This window comes from Notolabrus celidotus, chromosome 16, assembly GCF_009762535.1.
Source record: "Notolabrus celidotus isolate fNotCel1 chromosome 16, fNotCel1.pri, whole genome shotgun sequence".
NCBI lineage: Eukaryota > Metazoa > Chordata > Actinopteri > Labriformes > Labridae > Notolabrus > Notolabrus celidotus.
The window spans coordinates 18,109,494-18,134,493 of record NC_048287.1 but is presented as its reverse complement, the minus strand read 5'-3'; the positions used below and the strand labels follow the sequence as shown (position 1 = coordinate 18,134,493).

General features: G+C 40.6%; 1 protein-coding gene across 1 annotated transcript in view; it reads left to right on the top strand.

Moving 5' to 3' along the window:
- The window catches only part of trps1 (trichorhinophalangeal syndrome I), a 124,721-nt gene that overhangs the window by 57,311 nt on the left and 42,410 nt on the right, over window positions 1–25,000 (top strand). Inside the window, exons 4-10 of the mRNA XM_034704226.1 lie at window positions 109–846; window positions 1,115–1,230; window positions 7,952–8,546; window positions 9,402–9,616; window positions 10,098–10,308; window positions 10,436–10,676; window positions 14,869–15,673. Of these exons, the coding sequence (XP_034560117.1) occupies window positions 109–846; window positions 1,115–1,230; window positions 7,952–8,546; window positions 9,402–9,616; window positions 10,098–10,308; window positions 10,436–10,676; window positions 14,869–15,673 (2,921 nt within the window). The remainder of the gene's footprint in view (window positions 1–108; window positions 847–1,114; window positions 1,231–7,951; window positions 8,547–9,401; window positions 9,617–10,097; window positions 10,309–10,435; window positions 10,677–14,868; window positions 15,674–25,000) is intronic.

The window sequence follows — 25,000 nt, the reverse complement described above, 5'->3', positions numbered from 1 at the left end:
CTCTGTAGGCATTCATCATTGTCAAAATTTATATTTTTGTGTGTGCGTCTGTGTGTGTGTGCACCAAGCTTAAAAACTAACTTTTTCTCTCATTTTTTTGCTTTTCAGAAATGGTGAGGAAGAAGAATCCCCCTATCCGGAGTGTGGGAGGTGAAGAAGAGGAGGAAGAAGAGGGAAGGAGGCCAGCAGGAGGAGAAGAGGAAGAGGAGGGAGAAGAGGAGGGGAGAGTGGGAGCGGAGGCTGAACGAATAAACTGTCCATCGGAACCAGAGTCCTCTGACCGGATCAGAGGAGACGAGGAGCAGGAAGAGGAGGAGAGTGAGTGCATATCTTCATCTGTCTCTCCGTCTTCTGTTAGTGACCGCTACAGCAATGAGGAGAGAGCGGCGAGGAGAGGAGGAGGAGTAGGAGGAGGAGGAGGAGGGGGGAGAAGAGCAAAGGAAGGCGGAGTGGCGGCGTTGACTGACAGACCCGAGAGCCAGTCGGAGCCCGAGGATGGGGAGAAAGGAGTAGAGGACGGAGAGAGGAGGGAGAGAGACAGAGGGGAGGCAGACCACCTCTCTGCTCGTCTCCTCTCTGCTCCTCACCTCCTCCTCCTCCGCAGGCAGGAAGGAGGGGAGGAGTCAACGTCGGACACCCCTCCTCTTTCCTGCAGCCCCTCTCCGAAACTCCAGGACTTCAAGTGCAACGTGTGCGGTTACGGTTACTATGGCAACGACCCTGCCGACCTGGTGAAGCACTTTAGGAAGTATCACCTAGGTCTGCACAACCGCACACGGCAGGATGCTGCCCTCGACACACACATCCTGGCCTTGCACAACATGGCCCCCCAACACACACCTCTAGGTAACTCTGGCTCTCTGAGTTTAACTCATGTTGATGTTAAATGTGTGAAATGCAACAAAAAAAAAGTTTATTTTTGTTTGTTTGTTTTCAGTACGGTAAAAAGCATTGATTTGTACTTTTTCTTTCAGTACATGCATGGTGTGGCAGTTTCTGTATCTCCAGAAGTCAGACATGTTTGTTTTTTATTTTTGTGCCTCCGGCTACCTGACTCCTGTTTGTTTTGTCTGCCTCTCTAACCTCTTCCCCTCTTCTGTAATATCTTCTCCAGATACACAGTCGGGGCAGGGGCAGAGGAACCAAGCCAAAGAGTTGGGGAAGACGAGAGCAGACATACACAATCAGCAGCACAGGACAGTGATGATGAACGGCACATATGACGTACAGGTAAGCACCAACCTGAGATAATAAAGTAAGGATTAAGAAAACAAAATGAATGATGCCACCTTACTTGTCAGGTTTCCCTAAATGCTTTCACTTTTATTAATTCACTTAAACACATTTTCATTAATAATAAGGATGCAGTGATTTGAATTAGAACAGCGCTGATTTTTTTCAACGTTAATAATAATTAGAAAGATGCTTGATTCTGATACCAACATTTATTTTAGAATTTCTCTTAGATTTTTAAAAACATAAACACTATTATGTTACAATTGTAGGTCATGCACTAATTGTAATAAAAGCTGTACACTTAAACTGATCTCAATATGAATAATTGAGTAAAGCTTACATTCTGATTGTAGGCCAAAACAGGGGTTCCCAAAGTGGAGGTTGGGACCTCCTTGGGGGTCATGATAAAGTGATGGAGGGGTCACAGGATTCTTTCCAAAAAGTTAAAAATAAAAATTGTTAACGATTTTAAATTGTATATTTTATCCATCATTGTGAAAATAAACACAGAAGTAGTCAAATTAGAAGTTAAATGTTTTTATTGCTTATAAAGTAAGCAGTGTTGCCAACTTAGCGACGTTGTTGCTATATTTAGCAAGTTTTCAGACACCTCTAGCAACTCTTTTTCAAAAAAGCGACTAGCAACAAATCTAGCGACGTTTTCTGGTGTTAAATGGAGACTTTTGGAGACTGATGTGAAAGCATGTATCGTTCTTACTCTACTCAATGAGCAGTGGATGCTGCAGCTGTGAGTCCCTCCTAGCTGCATTCAGAGCAGGAGGCATTCACCCCTCCCCATCCAGACTGCAAATGTATCACGCATGTACAAAGACACCGCTGGCTGATCCCGTCTCTTTTTGATCCATTTAGATAGTTAATGTAGATTGTATACAATAAACATCTTGAAAATGTTATGGTTGAAAAATGTCATGTTTTACTTTGATTTGTTGTAGGCTCCTAAGTGTAGTTTTAAACATATTAAGAGTGTTTTTTAACCTCTTTTTGTCTCTCCCTTGACGTTACACGTCTCTCCTTCAGCATCCATTAAAATTTAAATTATGCAAATTAAATATTGACATCATTTAGCGACTTCTAGTGACTTTTAGGAAAGCCAATAGCTACTTTCCTCACCGAGGAGTTGGCAACACTGAAAGTAAGCTTTTATGTTCTTTTTGTGTTGTTCTACGATCTATGGATTATCATATAACTGTGTGTGCAGGGCAGTGAGCAATGTTTAACCACCTCAATGGACAGTGGGGTCACAAGTCTCACTGTTACTATGAGGGTCACAGGCTGAACAGTTTCGGAACCCGTTGGCTCACCCTAACTGATAAATATATTTATATAAGCTAATACAGTCTGGAAATGTAAAGTGTGCAGATTGACTGATGTCAACAGGGCAAGAAATGGCCAGTACCAGTACTCACAGTATTTTTTTTGCATTCCCAATTGAACAAAGTGTTACGTCTGAAATAAAGAAAAACAACTACAAAAAACCCAAATACTCATGAAAGATGCCCAATTGTGTAATAGCATTAATAATCAAGAGCTGCATACTTTATTGTGGTTCAGGATTTGATTAATTAGTAGTATTTAAATGGTGGCACTTGCTAGTTTGGCCAAGCTTTAGTTTATAGTGCTGCAGAGGCCATGACCTCATTGGTACTGTCAGTTTCCACAGCTCTCTCTTTACCATCACTCCGTCTGGCTGAGCTGCAGTCTTTTCCTTGGTTTTATCTTCTGACCTTTTCCTGCGAGAGAAATCTGCGGTCAGTTTCAAACTGTAATCAGCTTCAGGACTTCATGGTCCGATAGAGGCAAAAAGACACCCAAGCTTCACAAGAAATGGAGATAATTAACCACAATGATGTCACAGCTCTCATTAATGCCCCAACTTCCACTGCCCATTTTGAACCAACTCAACCAATGTTTTATTTTTCATTGTACAAAGAACTTATATAAACTGCAAATTGTGCAGCTCCTCCCAGATGATTTCATGCAAACACAGACTATAGCTTTTAAGAAAAACACATATTGACTGGATTACCAAAGCTGACTTAGTAAGCTGTAAGAGGGTGAAAAGCTGATTCTTCCCAGGCAGTGTGGACATCTGTTGGGTCACTGGAGCATCTTTCCTTAAAGCTTTATTTTATAAAATGTATATTTTATGTACCACAGTTTTGATATTCCTTTCCTAAACTTTAAAAGACACATTTCACACAGTTTCTATTGATTTAGAGCACTGATGGCTGAGAATGCCTTAAAAGAGTACTACAGATCCACAGATGCAGATACATCAGTTTTGCATCTGCCTTTGCTTAAAATGTTAGCATCTGCTCATCATTAATAAGAGAAGAGGCTGCAGTATTCATAATGTAACATGAAGCAACCTGACATGGTGATTTAGAAAGGTTTTGAAAAATCAATGAAAGTTTCAAACAGGTGACACATTGAATCAGTTAAATGTTCACTATGACCGTAAATCTTTGACATAAATCTGTAAATCTGGGCCTATAACTGAATTAATTTATTAGGTTGGACAATCTGCAACTGATTTATAACATAGGCTGTGTATGTGTATGTGTCAGTGTGTGTGTGTGTTTGCCTTAGACAGCGAGGCATTGTATTCTAAGAAATAACATTTTATAGACTGACAGTTAAATAGACAGAGAGGGGGCAAATATTACACCTGGCAGACAGGCTGCATATACTGTATATGTGATGTGTGATCAAGCTCGGCCTGCTTTACAGATCATTTGCGGGCAATGCATATGCACGAACACTCACATACTAATACTCCTGCATGTCTCATAGTCTTTTTGCTTTAAATTATGTCTTATAAATGCACTTCCTGTGCTAATCTCTCTCATTAGGCCCTAATACATAAAATATTTAATATGGGTTTGTATCCGCCTGGTAAGAACTGCTGTGCTGAGAAATGACAGGATAAAGACAGAAATGTGGTAATCATTCAGGAATTAATGATTATGTGTTCATGAAAATACTTCAAAATGATTGCAATTAAAGTCACATGTAATAAAAATCTGAAATTGGAATATAATCTGGAATGTCAGTATTTGCCGACAGCATTTTTATGAAACAGCTGAATGGGTGTTTTGATTTGAAATCACACCTACCTCCTTGCAGCTGTTGCTATTCGTCTAGTTTGCCTTTGGATGTCACAAAGAGGCATCCATGTTAGTTTCAGTCTGTTTCATAACCAGATAAAAAAAACTTCTCACGGGAGCTTTAAAGTAGATAATCATACGGGAAAAGATTGAAGTTCCTGTGAAGATATTTCAACTGGTTATAAACAGGACTGAAATTAATTCTGATGCCCCTATATGAGCTACAAGAACAAACAAGACCCTCAGCAATAACATTGACTATTCCTATGTAGCAGTTTTTAAGACTTAGAACTGCTAGTACGAGGTCGGTGTCAGAACAGATGATTTGCAGCACCCTGCAAGAAAGGCTTTAAAAAACAGTTTAATAAGAAATATTCAAAGTGAGTGATATGTTTTACTGTTGAACAACAGCAGGATGAGTTTTTGGGCAGAAAAGACTACAAACATACAAATGTGAAGGACAAAATTCCACAAAAAAGACATTCATATTACATTGGACAAATCTGAAGTTATGGAGAAACTGAGTTGATATCTCAAGATTTAAGACAGCTGTGATATTTTCTCCAGCCATTTATTCTATATATAAAACGTTTTAGAGGCTTTCACATCCCGTAAATACAGTATGTCAGTCTGCCACTCAAAAAATAATTTTCATTTTCACTTCCTTTTTTTCTTCCACTTAACTGCAGCTGACTATAAATACTTGGCTCAAAGGTGTCTGTCATTTTGAGACTCATTTGTTCATTTACCGTTTTCATTTACGTAATTCTGTAAAAGTATATTTAAAACTTAAACGACAGATGTAGATTCTATTTTGAATTAATTTTACTGTTGTTCACATTTGGAAAATATGCTTTTCACTTCGGTATTGTTCTTTCTGATATGAGACGGTTTTAGTTTTGTTACAATTGGGTCAAGTTTTAAAACTGAGGGTGCGTGAACAGTAGGGTTTTGCTCGAAAGCTTCAAACAAGATGATATAATAAGCGTGTGTGTGCGCGTGTGTGTGCGCGTGTGTGTGTGTGCGTGTGCGTGCGTGCGTGTGTGTGGCGTAGACAAGGAGTTTCATTTCACTTAAACCAGGAGTCTGTAATGCCCGTAAGTCACGTAATGGACACGGGCACATGCATACACACTGTAGTCTAGCACTGATATACACGCACACTCAGACACACACACAAAGACATGCACACACGCTCAAGCAGAGTCAGAAATAGAAAATCCAGTGGGCTTAAGTCGTCATTATGAAGAAAAAGTGAAAGTATAAAAAAACAAAAAAAAGGGAATGAAAGGGGTCTCTATTCTCTCCATCCCTCACTTGCCGTTTCTCTCTCCCGCCCACGTTTGGAAAATTCCATGTTGTCATTTGCTAAGGCGAGATGCCCTGTCAACCAATCAAACTGCGGGAAAAAAACAACTCGAGGAGGAGAGTGAAAAGAAGAGAGAGAGAGAGAGCTTGGGAAGGAAGAGACTGTCAAGGAGAGGGAGAGAGAGAGAGAGGCTTTAAAACCAGTAGTTATAATGGGCTGTTAGGCAGTGTAATGAAACAGCTGTCAGACATATTTAACTTTCTCCCTCTCTCTCTCTCATCATCCGTCTTTGTCTCTACTTCAACTTACCCGCTGCCTTTATTCTCCCCGCACTCTTTCTTCTCCTCTTTCTATTCTTCAACTTACACACTTTTACTTCACCTTGTCCCACTCGTCCAACTCTTTGCCCCAACTCCTCCCCTCCTTCTTTGTGTCTTTCTGTCCATCCCTCTTCAACTGAAATGACCTGATGTTTGGCTCTTCTCTAATTGTCTGGGCATGGTGTGTGGGATGTGATGATTGGATGATTGCTGTTGTGAGATCACACACAGTAATAGATGTCATTTAGCCTTCTGAGTTTATTCTCTTCATTCACGCTGAAATGTACCAGCTCACAACTCTAATTTGTCTTTTTGGCTCCCTTTCTTTACTTAAATAAATGTTCTGTATTACCGTCTCACTCAATGCCTCCTTTTCTGCCCCTTGTAAATTCCTCTTTAACATCTTACGTATCAGAAGATGGAGAGAGATCTTGAACTGTTAAAAACGTCAAATGAACCCACTTCCTGTATTTTATTCCACACAAAACATGCATCAGTTAAAGTACAAAGTGATTAACTATATGACAATGATTAATGATTATTACTCCAGCATTTATCGTCAGAATGCTGTCATGAAATTAGCTTTTCAAAAAGCCCTTTCATAAAAAATATGGAACCATACATCTTTGCTTGTTAAAATGCAGTTACAGTTGCAGATTTCCCCTGCCAAACCTCCAATACATGCCTGCCAACTTTCAACATCAAACCACAGATCCATGAAGAGACAAATCCAAATTGTACTGTAAGTAGCCTAATGTCATTGTAAGGCTTAGCAGGTTGCTGGCTCACCGATACAGCCAGCAGCACGCTATAATCACGTACAGACGAAGGGCTGACCTAATAAAAACCATACGAGTGTCAGGTTGCTCACTCAGTAATGCAAAGTCTTGGCTTCATACATTGGATACTACAGGAGAGAGTGATAGATATGTTATTGGTCACTTAGTCTGAGTTGAAGCAGCCTTTTAATTGTCTACAATTACATACAGAAAATGATGGATGGCATATGTTTTGGGCACAAGACTTAAGAGCAGATTAGGCATTATTTTCCACACAGCTCTGCTGCACAGTGTGAGATATTTCAAGGCTCATGTCAAGTGTCCTCCAAAAATTGTTGCTGCCAAGGGGTTGAAAATAAACAAAAGAGAATGTGTTACCTGTGAACTTCAAGGATAAGGTTAGGGTTGATTTTCTTTTATAGTACAATGAGGTATGAGAGAGGCTGAACAGTGCTCACCACCTGAAGCTATCACTTGAACGAATTTAAATTAGGTAAATAACCACTTGCTCAAAAACAAACAAGCTGTTGAGAGAAAATGTTAATAACAAATTAATTCCAGTCTAATTGGAAACACTCCCCCCAAACAGGATTTATGCTACATGATAGATAAAAGAAAAATTGTATTGCAAAGATGATGAAACTACTACTACTACTGTCAAGCTGCATTCGTTTGTTACAGATTTTACCTTATTAACATCACAAATACTCTTAATGTAAGGTTTGCAAAAAGCATAAAGTCCATACAACAGACATCTACATCTTAAGTTGACTTTAAGCTGGTATAGCTGTAGGTATTACAGCTAATGTAACTTTTCACATGAGGTTTTTCTGATAGAAACCTAAAAAAATGTGCGTGATTTTCAATATAACTGTTTTGTTATGAAACTCTTTGTTTCAATATAACTGTTTGGCTTCTGGAGAATATACTTAAAATGTGCAATTGTTAGAGGTCAGCAAAAGGTTGATTAAAAATTGGACATTGGATCCACATAGAACCAGATGATTTAAATTAACTGTAAGTTTGGTAATCCGAAGTAAGGGAAAGCATCTACAGTTGGTTCATTCCCATCAAGCAGCAAAGTTCAAAGCATAACCATGATTGTTTGGTGTGTGTTAATTTTTGTTCCATGTAGATGTAATGATAATTTTTGTGTCTTTGTAATCTGCTTCTCGACAGGTGACGCTAGGTGGCACACTCATTGGAATTGGCAGGAAGACCTCGGACTGCCAGGGGAATACCAAGTACTTTCGCTGCAAATTCTGCAATTTCACATACATGGGCAGTAATTCCGTAGAACTTGAACAACACTTCCTGTCGTCACATCCAAATAAAGTCAAAACTCCGCCTACGACACCCCTTCTCGCCAATAGTAACCTTGCAACGCATGACAACCAGACAAAGGAGAGGAGTCAAATCTTAGACGGGGCGGAGCGAGTAGCAGTCAGAGCTGAGGATGACTCCTTGGTTGGGTACTCCATTCCGGTGAGGGCGTGCCCGGATTCATCAGGCTGGACGGCGGAGCTGGGTCGAGGTGCTGTCCAGGCGTATTATTGGTGTAAATTCTGCAGCTGGAGCTGTGAGTGGTCAGGGGGCTCTGCGAAGCTCATAGAGCACTTTGAGCAAAGGCATAGACATGGCGGGGGAGGTACGATGAGCCCAAACAACGCTAATCCGGACAGAGAGCGTGAGAGAGGAGGGAGGAGAGAGGGAGGAGATGTGGCGTCCAAAGGTCGCAAAGATCTGTCATCCAACCCGTCCGGCACCAGCCAAGGTAATTTAACGGGAAAAGTTTTTGAAACGTCAGTCGCTAACTTTTAGTAGTGGGTAAGCACTCAAATTAGAGATGGTTCTCTGTTCTGTTGCTTTTTCTGATATCCATTGGTTTTCTAATACTTACTCCGATACCTTATACTTGAGTATTGAGAGATACAGAGCACCCCTGGGTAATGGAGTGATAAAAATGTACTGGTGGAAAACACAATCCCTAACATTCTGCTGGCTTACCCTAACAGTAAACTCTCTGCGAGCACTGAATCAATGTTGTTTGTGATTATACATGAGTAAAACCTAATACATTATTTTGGCAGAATAAGAAGCTAATGTCACACCAGTATTGGTATTTATACTAGTATCTGCACTGATAGCAGTATCGGCACCAATATCAGTATTGATATCAGTATTAGTAGTGATGTCAGCATTAATTTCATTATTCACACTGGTATCGGTGTTTGCACCGGTATAGTTACTTCTACTTACTGTCAGGACAGCACTACCTTTAGAACAGTGAGTTACCCTCAGACAATGCATTGTGAGAGATGTAACAGCTGATGATGTTGGCTCAGTGCGTTTATTGGCTAACTCTTGAATACCCATTACTGAGCCTGTCAAGAGTTTAACTCTTAATGGGCAAAATATTGATAATCAGTGATTTTAACTTTTTTAATTCTGATACTTCTCAACTTTTGTTCTGACTGTGCTGGCACCTTGTTCTCCCACAAGTTTCCCAAACAACTATCTTGTTTTCTCTCATTATCAAGGTTATTTAGAATCTGTAAATTCAATATGTCTTCCTCTTTGACCCAAACTGTTTCTAAAAAGTATTTTCTATTTTTTTTTCTTTTCGTAGGAGACCCAAACAGCAGTGACCCAGAAGCTGTGGTCACCAGTTATAACTGCCAGTTGTGCGATTTCCGGTACTCGATGGCCCACAGTGCAGATGTGATCGTAGTTGCACCATTACTCCTTCACTACCAGCACAACCACTCCATCCACCGCTGCTGCATCCAGCACTGCATGTACTGTCCTCAGGGGCTCTGCCAGCCGCATAAACACCTTGGGGAGGTGAGATTAATAAAATATTAAAGTGTTATTTGCTCTGTATTTTAGTGTTTGCATTGCAATTAGGAGGACGATAAGCAGTTTTGTAAGCTCAAGAAAATAAAATGAGTTATATGAACAAGTGAGAAGTTAATAGCTCCAATTTTCAGCCTAGTTAAAATTCCCTTGCTTCCCCCCAATCCACCCACGTGCACTCCCCCACTCTCCTTTGTGCCAGCTGCCAAACTGTGCTGTCGCAGCTGTTAAAAATGCAAAAATGGATGGTTTACAGCCAGAATAGGGGGTGGCATCATTCAGTTAATGATGCACATTCATACTGGTGCCCTTTGATATCACCTGCAAAGACAAAAACATCGTTACATCACAGCAAAGAGAGAAAAAACAGCCGCAAACAAACTCTTAAAATCCTGGTTATCCCTATATGCACAGTTTGGTCGGTAAAAACTAACTTAACTTCCTAAAATCTATTTTTTTCACCTTTTAGGTGTCTCATCCCTTTGCTTGTCGGAAGCCTACCTGCTCTAAATGCTCCTCCAAGTTCCCCCAGTCCACCAAACAGCAGGAAACCATCGCTTCAAAGCCCGCCACCACCACCTCACCCAGCACGACCCCTCCTTATCCTCGAGGTGACCCCACTGTGATTGCGGGATCAACTTTTCACCCCTCTAACCCTTCCCATCCTGTCGTCACACAAGGTACCTAAAGGCATACTTTGCTGGTGTATTTTGTCAGAACATCTCTACATTTGTTTCCATCTCTGGATTGAATTGACATTCTTTCTCCTTTTCATTTGATTTATCTGTTCTTTTCCTCTGTTCCAAGGTGTCACCCACTTGTGTGACCAGTGTGCGTTCGCCACCACTGACATTGACGTGTTGCTCCAACACTACGAAAGCTGCCATACCCTGATCAACCTGAAGGGTGCACCACCCCACGTCAAGGCTGAGGAGGAGGCTGGGGGGGAAAAGGAAGGAGGGAGAGAACGAGGAGGAGAGAGGGAGTACTCTTGTACAAAGTGTCACTTTATCACAGAAGTGGAAGAGGAAATTTTTCGACACTACAGGTAAGAACGAGAGGGGGAAAGACTTGAATTTTACACATATAATTTAACATGATACAGATGAACGTAGGAAGGATGCTTTTGTCCACTGTCTCCACCTGGTTCAGGGTTTATAAGAGAGAGGATAATACATTCAAAATTTAGTTTATTTAACTGAAATAATCAAAAATATCCATGAAGTCACGTGATGTACCAGTATAAGAAGAATCAGTTGTGAATTTTGTGGATTGTGATGAGGAACAATCAGCAGGTCTAGCTGAGAGAAAGACTGCTCAAAGAAGCAGGCCTCTATGCTCTCTGAAGGTTCAACCCAGCAGATGACCCCTCTCAGCTCCACCCACATGCCATCTCCAAGTACCAGAAGCAGGAGAAAGACAGGACTGAGAGTCTGAAACAATAGAGCATGACATGTGGGAAGAGCAGGATGGGTCCCCACACCACAGAATTCAGTTTCTAAAAAACTTCAACAGAAATATCTGAAAATGATTTTAATATGAACAAGGAATACATAGGATCTTTGATAAATCTATGGATTTTGTATAATGTCTATGTATTTATTACATATATGCAGATATATAGAGACACATGGTCTTCTTCACTGTCGTTTTAAACTTACTCCCTGGAAGACTTGCCATATCGTGAATCAGTTACAAGCAAATGGCTGGTAGAATGGCACTTCACTCCTACATTAACAGTATTGGACTCACAATTAAGTTTCTAAAAGCATAACCTTTGTCACATTACCAGAGATACCTTCTCCTTATTAGACTTCTTTTTTCTCACCTGATGACAAGAAATCCCAAAATGCAACTCCCCAGCCCACAGTTCAGTCTGTCATACATGTTTGGTAAAGAACAGTTAAACAAAAGTAGCCTCTTTCTAACACAAAGACACAGAAACACACTAACACCAACACACATGAACCGATTGAAGTGACAGCGCATGATAGAGGACAGAAGTTTGTATGACACTGATATAGAAAAGGGGGCCATGTCTGAAAACTTGCAGCTAAAGACAGAGAGGCTGAGAGATGCAAACAGATGAAGCAAGGGGTGTGAAATCTTTTTGACTATTTTAGCATTGATCCAGGCTGCTCATCTGGATAGTTTATTGATAAAATCTCACAAACAAATCCACGCACAGAACTTTTCTGGTGTACCCGCACACATATGAGAGCACACACATTGACAGTCTGAGGGATCATTCTTACTGTGATTTCTCTTAACAAATCAATGAGAAATGTAGAAGTTGAATTCATTTCAGGGGGAAAGCAAAGAGAAGGAGTGAGAGATAAAGAGAGAAGTGATTGAAAGAGAAAGTAAAATACGTGAAGATATTGTTGGAGGGAAGGAGAACAAAATGAAAGGTGTCACAGGCGGAGAGGAAAGTGGAGGAAAAAGGTGAAAGAGAGAGAGAGAGAGCCATGGACATTTAACAATCCACTCACACTCCTAACAAAATCAGAGCTCTGAATCTCAGAGCGCAAATCAAATAAAACTGAAATGCAGCCAGAAAGTTTCACACCAACACTTACACTGACCCAAACTAAAAGGATTCCAAGGCCAAGTTTTAGAAAACAAATACAGGATTTAATTACAGTGTCTGGAACAAAGGGCTGCAGTCAGGTCTAAAATACGTTATCACTGAAACAAACTAATCAATCACCTTTACAACTTTCTGCACCCAAACACCTGCTGAAGTTGAGACATCTGTAGAAAAGAACTTTCTGACTATTGAGGATGTGTATTAACGTATTATTAAAATAAGATAATCTTTGATATTTATGGAGAATCTTACAGGAGATACAAATAAAACAAAAAGTCAGCACAAATGTGAAGGATGTTGAAGCATTTTGTATACATATCTAATGCATTTAAATTGGCTCTCTTGGCACTAGTCACAGGTTACAAGCATTTAATCGACACTGCTGAAGCAAACTAAATGTAAACTTTAAATTATCAAGCTTTTATAGACTATGGTGATAGTTTACAAACTTTTTCAACAGGACCCACTTTGGCACATTAACACATTTTAAACCCCCACTCCTTTACCAATCATGTAGACACAAAAACCTAACATGCATTTATGCTACAATACACAATCAGACGTGTACTCTGCAACTAATTCATGTGTCTTAAGAGTTTCTTTGGAAGTTTTTCTGCCAAAAGTACAGATTTGCAATTGTGTGACATCACACAACAAAGGGCATTTTGCAGACAAAGCACTTAAAAGTGACACTTCAATGTCAAATTTCCAAAATTTTAAATGTGTGGGTGGCCAGCTTTTTCTGGAGGTGAAACCAAGGGTAAGATTTTACTGGTCTTAATTCTTGACTTTGTTTTGACAGTTATGACATCCTTTCACAGGGTTGGCCTTGCTTCAATGTAAAATAAATCCCCCCAAAAACAGTTTTTTGGACTGTAAATTAAAATGAATCAATCAGAGAGTAGGTTCAGATTAGTGTGAGCTTAATCTGCAGCATCTTAAAGCACTGCTTTACCCCCATACCTCTATCACATATGTATGTATTTGTAGTGAGGGATAATTGCTTGTTTTGAATATGTTCATTTACAATTGCTTTGAAGTTAGACTTGTACTCTATTTTGTGTTTCAAAAGCAGGATATTTCATAGTTTGTGTGCAGCCCTACTGTATATGCTGCTATGAAAGATACACAGAAAGACTTCTTGCTTTGCTTGGTTACTTTTTCGCAGTTCTTTAGTAAAAACTGCACCATTCCTCTCAAGTTGATTTTCAGCAGAATCAAAGATTCCTTCTCCACCTTTATCCACATCGAAATCTCTGAGGGCAAAAATATGCAGTCTTCGTCTGCAGTCTTAGGTGATGACAAACAGAGAAGCCACTGTGTCTTTGTTCAACATCTGGAGACATTTAGCTCTGCGAGGTACAAGGTGTACTTTTCTCACACACGCTTTCACTAATTTGGACAACAAACCTGGATTATTTTTGTCTGCCTAAGATTTTGTTTCAAGACTGTCGCTACTGAGGACTCACATTTTCTTCATGAATTAATAAAAGGAAAAAACGTGTAAAAGACATAAAAAAAAGAAGCAGGCAGATGTGAGGTGCCATAGTTAGTTAGCTTGTCTAAATCCACATGTAATTACCTTTTTTCTCCCTGTCAGTATCGCAAAATCCTCTCACATACAGTATGAGCCTAAAAAAGAACAAATCTTTTGGAAATGTTGTGTCTTGATTTATTCTTGCTCCTTGTGTTTTTGAAAGAACACCAGTCCTGAGAATTATTTCAGCAGAATTCACTGGCTCTAGCTCTGGATTTGGACACGTCCTGTCCAATGAAAATAAAAAGTTGAAATACAAAATTAAGCAAACTTTTATTTATGTATTTATTGTTTCAGCTGCTTGCTAATGTTTTTCCTGTGCCTTAATGTAAGCAGCCGCCTATAGTGTGCTGACCAAGAGCCACTACAAACAAGAGTCCGAGTCCTTGGTATAGATTCTCAGTGGATTGTGTCTTGTTGGCCCACACAGGACGCATCAAATGTGTTTTCAGTGCCAGGAAAGAAAATTTGATGTTGTGTATGGTACAGAAAGTATATAGTATTCCTGATCATTCTTGGCCTCGCCAACAGGAAATGAAGGTGGTTTGTTGATGGCTGATTCATTTCTTGTCTTTCAGATTCATTTACAGTTCTCACAGTTTGGTCCTAATGCATGGTGATTTGGTGGAACACTGAGTCACTTTTTGGCCACAAACTCGATGAAACTCTACCTGAGTAGTTGGAAAAAATGGAGCAGGGACCAGTGCACTTAAGATTTATTCAATTCACGGGGTTGGTTTTACTCAAAAATGTGATCAATAAAAAACTTTTTTGGCAGGTTATGTAGAAGCCATTAAAAGCCACCAAATAATGGAAGATTTTTACATTTTCAGGCTGACAAAATCGAGATGGATTGACCCTACTTTTGTGGGAAAATGAAACCCAGTATCAAGATGATGTTTTGTTTTTTTGAAGGACCCAGTTGTCGAAACTCATTTTTATAAAACCTTAAAGTGCAAGTTGTTTATATTCGAACCGTATCATTGTGGTATTTAGTTCACTGTTGCTGACCTGCCTAAAGCAAACATTTATCTATACTTATCTTAAAGTTGTTTTCACATTCTTTATAACATGTTCACATTTTTTTAATCTTCGATTTTCCGTTCTTTGTAGGCGTGTCCATGCGTGTTGCCGTTGCCGCCGCTGCGACTTCACAGCTTCTGATTCAACAGCTCTCCTGGACCATTTTAACTCCGCCCACTGCCATGAGTCCTTGCCCTCATTAAGCTCATTGACATCAACATCCTTACCCACCTCACTGACGCCCTCATTAACTCTCTCAACCAATGGCTGCTCAGCTCCTTCTACCTTAGCTATTAAGGAAGAAAGCAAGGGTGATCTTCGCCTCCTCTACTCTCTCGCCCCACCTGAGGGACGGCTAGCCGAAGGAGGTAGAGAAGAAACAGGAGGGGTGGTGAAAAGCGAAGGAGGTGATGAGAAGGACAGAGAACGGGAGAAAGGGTGGATCCTTGGTGAGACGAGAGGACTGGGAGAAAGAGGGAGTGATCAGGCTCACGGTTTACTTTGGGTGCCAAAGGAACGAATGGGACCTGAGAGAGGACCAGGAAGTGGAAGCCCGTCTCTCTTCTCCTCCCCCCTCTCATTGTCCTTCGTTTCAGCAAATCATGAAGCCTCGCAGCAGAAAAGAGGCATTGCATCGCCCAGCATGGTTTACCTGGGAGACACCAAGTCCTTTTTGGGAGATACCAAGTCCTTTTTGGGGGACGCCAAGCTGTACGGAGGAGGGAGGCCAGGAGGAGCCACTTCAGGAGGAGGCGGAGGAGAGAAGCACATGCAGATGACACAACAGCAATACACAGGAGGAGGAGGAGGAGGAGGAGGAGGAGGAGGGAGCGGAGGTGGAGGAAGTGGACAGGAGGTGAAAGCAGCCAAAGAAGAGTCCCAATCTCTGCTACGGGTAAAGATGAGCATGTGCACACACACCCTTACCTTCTTAATCTCTATACGCTCCAGTTTTACATTTACCTCTTTTTCTTATTTCGCCTATGCTCTCTTCTTTGTGTATTTCACGACCTGATTTTACCTTTAAGCTAGCACTCTCTCAAAGAAGGCCTTTGTAGCTGCATCTTCCTACCTGCTGCGAGCATTACCAGTCAGAGTGCTGCTTTAAGTACACCTTCATCTTCACTTCCTTTAGTCAGATGCAGGAATTAAATCTCATGCAGGGAGCCGCTTTAATGTAATCTATAATTCCTCCATCCTAGAATACTTATACAGACTGCTGCCAGCTGATGAAGTATGTTTGCAGGTCCCTCCATGCTCTCTGTAAACGTGCGTGCGTGCGTGCGTGCGTGCGTGCGTGCGTGCGTGCGTGCGTGCGTGCGTGCGTGCGTGCGTGCGTGCGTGTGAATTTTCATAGTTTCCTCGCCTTTATGTTGAATCTGTTTTTAAGAGTTCAACACTCACCACCCAAAAACTTCCCTCCTGTCACAGCAACAGTGAGGCAAAGTGATGGTTCCCATGGTTACCACCTGTCAGTTCTGTCAACCTACTCTGTGGCTCACAATGCCTTTCACTTTCCCAGTGATGTCATGGACTGGCAGGAACATACTGTGGTTTGCCGACGCCACAGAGCTTATTGGCTATGATCACATTAGATCAGAATAGACTCAACTTTGTGAGTGCATGTGTATGTGTGTCTTCGTGTTCTTGTGTGCGTGTGTGTGTGTGTGTACAGTGTCATGGCCCTGACATGGGTGTATGTAAGTGGTATGATTGAGTGTCAGAGTGTTGTGTGTGTTAGTGCACATATCAGTTTGTGAGTTCAGTGTATGGCTCCTTTGTGTAAGTCTTGGGTTGGTCTGTTACATGTGTTTGTGTGTATGTGAGAGAGAAAGAAAGAGAGAGAGAGAGAGGTGTTGGCAGTAACTTGGCAGACTGGGCAGGGTGGGGCAGCAAGAGGTTTACTCATTATGATGGGTGGGGCAGAGTGTGTCTGTGAGAGAGTGTGAGGCAGAGAAATAGAGTACATGAGTGTGTGTGTGTGTGTGAGAGAGAGACAGAGAGAGAGGGAGAGAAAGAGAGAGAGAGAGAGGAAAGAGGGATTGAGATGTAAAGATAAACAGAGAGACTCACAGGGAGATAGATGTCTATTAGCCAATAGATAAACCCTTATTGTGAGTTTTCTCCTTAAAGGAACAGTAACAAATATTTAACCCTCTTTTTAATAAAAAAAATACTATGTATTTATACCATGTGTCCTGAAAAACATGCCACAACAGAACTGACAAGTTATTTCTGCCTGGTGTCCTGCTAGGTTTTTCAAACAGTTTCTTGATGGGCTAAAGCCTCTGTGTGGTGGTGCACAGCATTACAGTCAGTTTCCAGCCATGTAAAATAATGGAAAAACACACTCTGAAGATGAAATAACAATCACTTAACTCTTCGATTGTACACAAATATATATAGTCAAAAATCATGACTCATCCCTAAAACTAAGCATCCATCAGATCCCGTTATTCGTTGCGTTTGTTTACTCTAAAGCCACATTTGACAGAGATATTTTGCAAGAGTTTCGAAAATGGGGACTTATTGCGAAGTAGAATCTGTAGTGTGCGGTGTACTATTTTTGCCATATTGTTGCACTCCACATATACCATAGGAACAAAACTGTTCCCTTTGTTTCCAATCCCTATGCTAAGCTAAACTAAGATAAGCTAAGGCAAGCTAACAATGGCTGTTTTCGAAACAGCCTGCTACATACTATTTACTAATGTAGTAGGCAGTAGGTATTTCCTACTACATACTGCGTTTGAATTTAGTATGTAGTATGACTGTTCCGTTGGATCTGTGTTGCTGTATGCTGGGTCAGCATACAGCAACACACACACACACACACACACACGCACGCACGCACGCACGCACGCACGCACGCACGCACGCACGCACGCACGCACACACACACACACACACACACACACACACACACACACACAGTTGACTCATCACTGGGCAGAGTAAGGGAGAGGCACTAATGCAAAGGATCATCTGAAATGGCACTCACACACACACACACACACATAGGTTGACACACATTTAAATGAAGTCTTTGACGCAACAGGGCCGAGTCTGAGTTTTAAAAAGGTGAATCCACCCCCAAATACAGATTTACTTTACGTAAAAGGCTAGAAAAAGTGGCAGATGGATGGAAGAGGAAGGGTGGAGTGAAAAAAAAGGAGGAGATTGAGCAACCGTAGAATGATACAAGGAGGAAGAGAGGGATTAAAGGAAGACAAAAGCAGAGATAAACAACCAAACGTTGTTGTTTATGTGTTTTATCTTTCTGTGTGCACTGTTTTTCACACGTGTTGTCTCTCCGTTTGTTTCTCTCATCTTTACTCCTTCTTTCTTCTCTCCCCCTGCATCGATCCGTCTCTGCACTTTTTCTTCTAATTCTTTTTCTTTCATTTCCCTTTCTTTCCTCAAAAGACAACTCACCTGTTACTCGTGGATCGATGCACACCTAACACACACACAAAAGCTTTCAAGGGTGCACACTGACAGACCCGCACCGATTCAGAGTTGTTAGTATTCTGTTACAGGAGGTGTTTGCTTTGTTGCGAGCAGAGAATATATTCTTGTAAAAAGGCCGGATCTATAATTGCTGCACTGGGTTGAGACATTGCACTGCTATTGGCTGTGTTTTCTGAGTGATTCATTACACTGACGACATTTTCTCACTCTGAAATTTAGTTTTCTGATTTTTTTTTTTACTTGCTGTATGATACAAGGACAGAAAACTTCTGAGGTGCAGAGATGACATTAAACTAAAATCTTGGTCCACATTTTAGCGTATAAATGAAATGGGACAGACTTTGAGTAATGGTGGTTTTTTGAGTTCAGCAGCGCCGAGAATTGTCCACCTCTGAGCCAAACATATGTGAACACATGCACATTTAGAATTGACCCAAAATATAGATGATCTAATAAATCCCAGACTCTGTTTTCAAAGGAAATTCCACCTCAAAGACAGTAGAGAGGAGGAGGAGATAAATGCACTACAACAAGACAGGGAGGAATCTTGAATGTGACCTTACATACACAACATAATCTGATTCATCTTATGTGGCCATAATGCAGCACTGAAAGGTGAACCCTCAGGGTTTTTAAAAGTCTCATGCGTGACATTCAATTCCATTTGAGTGCAGAGACAGACGGAGAAAAGACAGAGACGACCAGAGAGAGATAAACGGGAATGTGTGCTTTCAGCAGATCAGAGAAGAGTTTCATTAAAGTTTCTTTCGTTTACATTTCTCCCCAACGGAGCTAATTATGTTTAAAAGACACACACAATAGACACACACACAGCTGTATTTCCATAAAGTTCTCATTACTTCATGTTCTGTTTCCCTTCTTCCCGGTTTCCTCACGTAAATTCAGGAGTGTCTGCGTACATGCACATCTGTGCGGCTGTTTGAGCTTTCCACTGCTTGCTTGTGTACCTAATTGTGTGTGATAAGTCTGCGTTTCCATTCTGTGTGAGTGTTTGAACGGGATTACGTGTGTGTTTGTGTGTGTGTTTTGTAAGGAAATTAAAGCATGAATTGAACTTATTTTCTGTGCTGATAATTTAACATCTCTTTATATCCGCTACAGGAAATTATAGAGCTTATGCTCTGGACAGTGTTTGTGTGTGTGAGAGTGTGTGTGACTGTGTTTGTCTGCTCAATGCTTTTTTAAAGACAAAAAAATTGGGAAAATGTAGTGAAATTGTGTACTTTAAATGATGTGCTGTGAGAACAAATGCTAAGTATTCTGTTTATTTCCTGGCACTTTTTATTCGCAATTTGATCTCCCAAAACTTTCACCAAACAGAAACCACTTCAGATTGCCTTTTGTCTTTAACTCTGCCTGTCACATGTTTTGTCTTTACACCTTTCTTTTATTAGTTGTTTATTAGTTCAAAAATGCTCTCAAGGCTTAGTATAGTCTTAAAATGTAGTCCTCACTGACCTCCCCATATTATTGTCACTTAAGTCAACTGTAAAGACCAAAACTTTGCAAAGCAGAAATACAGAAGTACCTCTGAACTCATTTAAAACTTTGAGAAAGCTCTGACAATCTTGTTTTTCAGCTGTAAAACACACAATATAGTACATTTCTTTCTGACATTTAAAAATATTTCACTGTTGTTAAAAGATGTTAAAGCTTACATACAGCTACTATAGGAGTTTTTTTCTGGTTATGAAACAGACTGACGTTAATATTGGTGTCTCTTTATGACCTAAAGAAGCAAACAAAACCATTGGTTACAAAATTGATTATTTCTGCATGGTTGTTTTTGATGCCTGAGGCCTCGTCCACAGGTATGTGGATATTTTTGATGCGTTTTTTTTTTCTCTGCACTTCAGCCTGAAGACCCCATGTAAATTCAGTTTTAGGTCTGTAGAACAGAGATTTTGAAAACTCTGTTTCGTCTGTATTTGAAGGGACAACTATAACAATGGTTTTGAGGAACGCTAACGTCATTAACTTCAACTCGCACATGGCATTTGTTGTTTTTATGTAATGTGCATGCACTATAAATCCTAGGTGGCAGGCTATCAGTTTTCTCTGTTAAGTTTGTTAGCATGTTTGTGAGGATAACTAGCTGTTCTTTATCTTTATACCACGGCACTGAGGTAATTTAATATGTTATGCTAAACAGCTTTCAGTTCACCACTCCGTACACAGTTCAAAGTACAACTGTTTACATTCGCTGTTGGACAATCTGTTTTCTAAAGATTTCCAATAAGTGTCAAAATAAAGCAGAGTGAGATTTTTTGTTAGAAACACTGATTTCACATGTATAGGACAAAATCAGGTACAACTTTGTTCACAGGTGGGCGCCCAAAACAACTCATAGCAAAAGTTCCTCACCGGATCTTAAACTTTGAAGCTAAAGTAACCAAAGCTTTGATCTTGAATGGGTTGATTATGTGATATGCTGACAGGAAAATAATCTCAGAGAAATTCCTAATACTGGCATTATACAGTGGGTGCTATCCTGTTATCACTGAGAACTCCTCTGGCCGTGCTACGTCTATTTATTGATGTGCAAGACTGAGCTTAGGGCGACAATGCAGGCAACCAGTGCGCCTGTTAGCTGTATAATTCCACTGCTTTCTCCACGACCAGACACAAACTATTGCAGTCATTGAATATCAGTACAGCAGTGTGCTTGTGAGCAGTCTGAGCTGAAAGGTGTATTGTCTGCAGACACTTTTATAAATGGAGCTCATAGACCAGGGTGCTCTGCAGAAAACTGTTAGCATCCTATATACAGTCCCTTATGGAAAAAGTGAAAAGTGTCTTTATTCTTTGTAGTTGCAGAGGTGATGTGATGTGGTGTGGTGTGGTGTGGTGTATGTGTGTGTGTGCGTGTGTGTGTGTGTGTGTGTGTGTGTGTGTGTGTGTGTGTGTGTGTGTGTCTGTGTGTCTGTGTGTCTGTGTCTGTGTCTGTGTGTGTGTGTGTGTGTGTGTGTGGGTGGGAGAGAGAGTGGGAGAGAGAGTGGTTGGGTGGGTCGGAAAAAGGGAAGACTTACTGATATTCACCAAACTGCTTCATCTCTCTCTCTCTCTCTCTCCTTCTCAGACAGAGATGTCTGTTCTGGGCAGTTCAGTTTGTTTGTGTAGCAGTCACATTTCCCATCAGGACACAGACTCAAATAAACACAGTCATGCTGGAAAAAGAGTGCGTGGTAGCTTGTGTGTGGTGATGTCGCTAGTGTATAAAATTTAGGCTGTGTTTAGTGTAACAGAAACATAACCAGACAACCTGTTTGCTGTAATTTTGACCTGAGTCTGTGTGTGTGTGTGTGTGTGTGTGTGTGTGTGTGTGTGTGTGTGTGTGTGTGTGTGTGTGTGTGTGTGTGTGTGTGTGTGTGTGTGTGTGTGTGTGTGTGTGTGTGTGTGTGTGTGTGTGGAAGTACACGTAGATTAGCAATTTTGTGTATGCCTGCTTGATAGGAGCGTCACTGTTATGACCTGTGTGTGGCTTTCCACTGCGTGGCAGTCCACAGAAGTCTCATTGTCCGCTAGCAATATTACATTTGGCTTTAAAAACAAATTACACCATTTAAGCCACATTTAGACCCATTTAGCTTGATCCATAAAAGCCACACTCGCACACACACATATATTACAGCTGACAACATGCTTAGAGAGAAGGTGACAGCTTGGCGTTTTTGGCTTATGCTAATCAAGAAATGGCGTGTTTGCTTGAATGTATTTTGGCTTATGTGTTGGATGTTAATGCAAGTGAGTTCTGGGTTTTCTGATTGACTGATTCTGACTCTGGTTGAGGGAAAAAATAAATTCAAATGTTCCTCATAACCTGCTCGAGGAACATGACATTTGACCACATCACACCACTTCTGGAAGTGTTAAGTCAGTCATCAGTCACAGAAAAAGTACACTTTAAAATCCCAGGATTTTGCACTGTGGTTTGATTTCGGGTTACTTTTTGGCAGCAGGGTGGTGCAGTTATTAGTTAGATGTCCCTCACAGGCTCAATCCCCTGTGCTTGACACTCCGCACTGAAGTGTCCTTGAGCAAGACATTGAATCTATATTTGCTACAGGGCTCCTGGTAGGCAGATGACCCTGCCATTAACCCTCCTGTGGAGGGAAGGAGGCAGCAAGACGGGGAACTGCTCTTTGTTGAGTTGTTGGAGTATTTAAAAAGACTTTCCTGTGATTGTCCAAACTTTATTGGCACTCGTTAAATATTCTATTTATGACAAACCGCACAAATCTGGCACCAGAGTAGGAAAAACATAAAAAGTATTCCTGGGCTAGCCACTAGATTAATACGATTATATAAGGATCCAGGTCTAAAATGCATTAGCTCATAAAAAAGATATATTTTTCATAGATGATGCAGCAGTTTATATCACCTAATATCATGTTTTATGATATAATTATTTTGACTTGAGCCTAAAATGCCGTCTATTCAGATATCTTCTCCTTCCAGTGAGTATTTCATTGGTTCAGACACGTGTCATTTCAACACACAGCCCTTTCATTGGTTCAGCTGTGAGCCCATGACACAGATGTTCCACCCTCCCCGCCAGCGTACCAACCAGCTGTTTTTCATCACGTCGACATGGCAACGGTAAAACACAGTGGTTATTTTAGCTCCTAGCTGTAATTTAGACGTTTACATCAATTACTGTTACAATCAACACACACACACACACACACACACACACACACACACACACACACACACACGCACACGCACGCACGCACTTCCAGTAGTTTGTGTGTTAGTGTGTGTGGGCATGCACATGTGTCTTTTCTTTCTCATATTTTTTCAGCTACAGCTTTCACATCCATTTGCTCGACACTTGTATGCTTCTCTCTTTCCTTTTCTTTCCTTCTCTCTCTCTCCCCCTCTACTTCTATTTCTCTCCTGCTCTGCTTTTTTTCTTTGTGTAAGGTGGGAGCAACTTACCACAGGCTGCATGTGTGTGCGCGCATGCAGTTGTGCATATGCGTGTGTATTCACACATGGAACCAATATTAAGGCCAGATGATCATTTTGCTACAACAAGACCTCTACACGCAACGCCAGCCAGCTACACACACACACAGAAATGCACTGGGTACACTGTTCTGGCAGCACTTGTGTAATTAGGAAGCTGATTGGTTAGATTAAATGTCTGTCTGACCCCTGACCAGTAGTTAATTTGAAAACCCTGCTCACCTTCCTCTCCCCTCTGTCTCCTGGTTTTCAAGGATTCTTCCTTTTCTTCCTTCATCTCCTCTTTTTAAACGGAGGCTCTTTCACACAATCCGGCCTTCAGTGTGACTGATGTTATTTGACAAACAAGAGAAAAGTTGCTGGAGAAAGTAAAAGGTATATCTTAGACTGCTTCCAGCCATTTACTGAAAGAAGAAAGTCAGTGGATTGTAAAATAATTAATTTATCATTCCTTTTTATATATATATTATACTGTGTTAAGGCCATATGATGTCAAAATTATTGCTAAGATAATGCATTCCCATTAATGTACAGTGCATCTGATGAACATTTGAGTTGAAAGATTTCCTTTAATTTTCTCCTTGTCCCTACCTTTTCTTTTCGTGTTTCCTTTTGGTCAATAGAGTTCCTTCTTTTCTGTATGATATGTCACAGACACATAGCTAGAGATGTACACATGAAGAGTATCATATTTTCCTTCTATAGATAGAGGTACTGATACTGAAATACATGCCTGATACTGATATAGATAAAGATATCGATACAAATACCAGTACCGATACCGATATAACTACGGATACTCATTTAGGTATCCAATACTGTTTATAGATAAAGATAGTGATACCATTACTGGTACAAATACCAATATAGATTCAGATATTAAAACTAATACTAATACTGATTTAACTAAAGATACTCTTATAGATAACAGATACTTCATACAGATACTGATACTAATAGATGCCTGCAACTGATAGATACTTACCGATACTAATACTACTGATATAAGGACAGATAGATGACTGATACTTGATACTGATACTAATACAGATACCTGATACTGATAAAGATGCCAATACTAATACAGATACTGATTCTGAGATAGATACTCGTGTAAATAACTGATACCAATTTAGATACAGATACCAATACTGAAATGATATTGATACAGATATAGATACCGATACTGATCCAGACCCAAATACTGATACCTGATGTGATACCGATAATTTAAAAAGACCTAGCATTTGATTGGAGGAATGTGTCTCGTAGCGTTAAGGCAACCCGGTAAAGAGCTGAAAGACACCTTTACATTGGGTCCCATCATGCAAAGTAAAAATAGCGCTGCTTATTTGCCTCGTGAAAACAATAAGTGAATGAATTAATCAAACCTGTTTGCCAGCTGCCAATCAAGTCGCCTCCCTTCTGACGCATTTAGCATCTATAGCTATCTTTGAAGACAGAAAAGGGAGGGTAACATCAAAAGTGAAAACCAGCTTTACTGCGTCAAGAAGGTGGATTTAATAAGGAGTTTAATGGTGCAGTAGCCTTTTCCACACTCACAACTCATTGGCACACACACACAAACACCCTCACACACTCTTGTACAGCTAGAGTACATCCACAAACATACCTGGGTGTGAGAGGTTATTTTGACACTTTGATCCACTCCACTTTAGAACATCTAGTCACACATTGCATGAGAGAGTGAGAAGGTGATTGAGAAAGTGTGTGTGTGTGTGTGTGTGTGTGTGTGTGT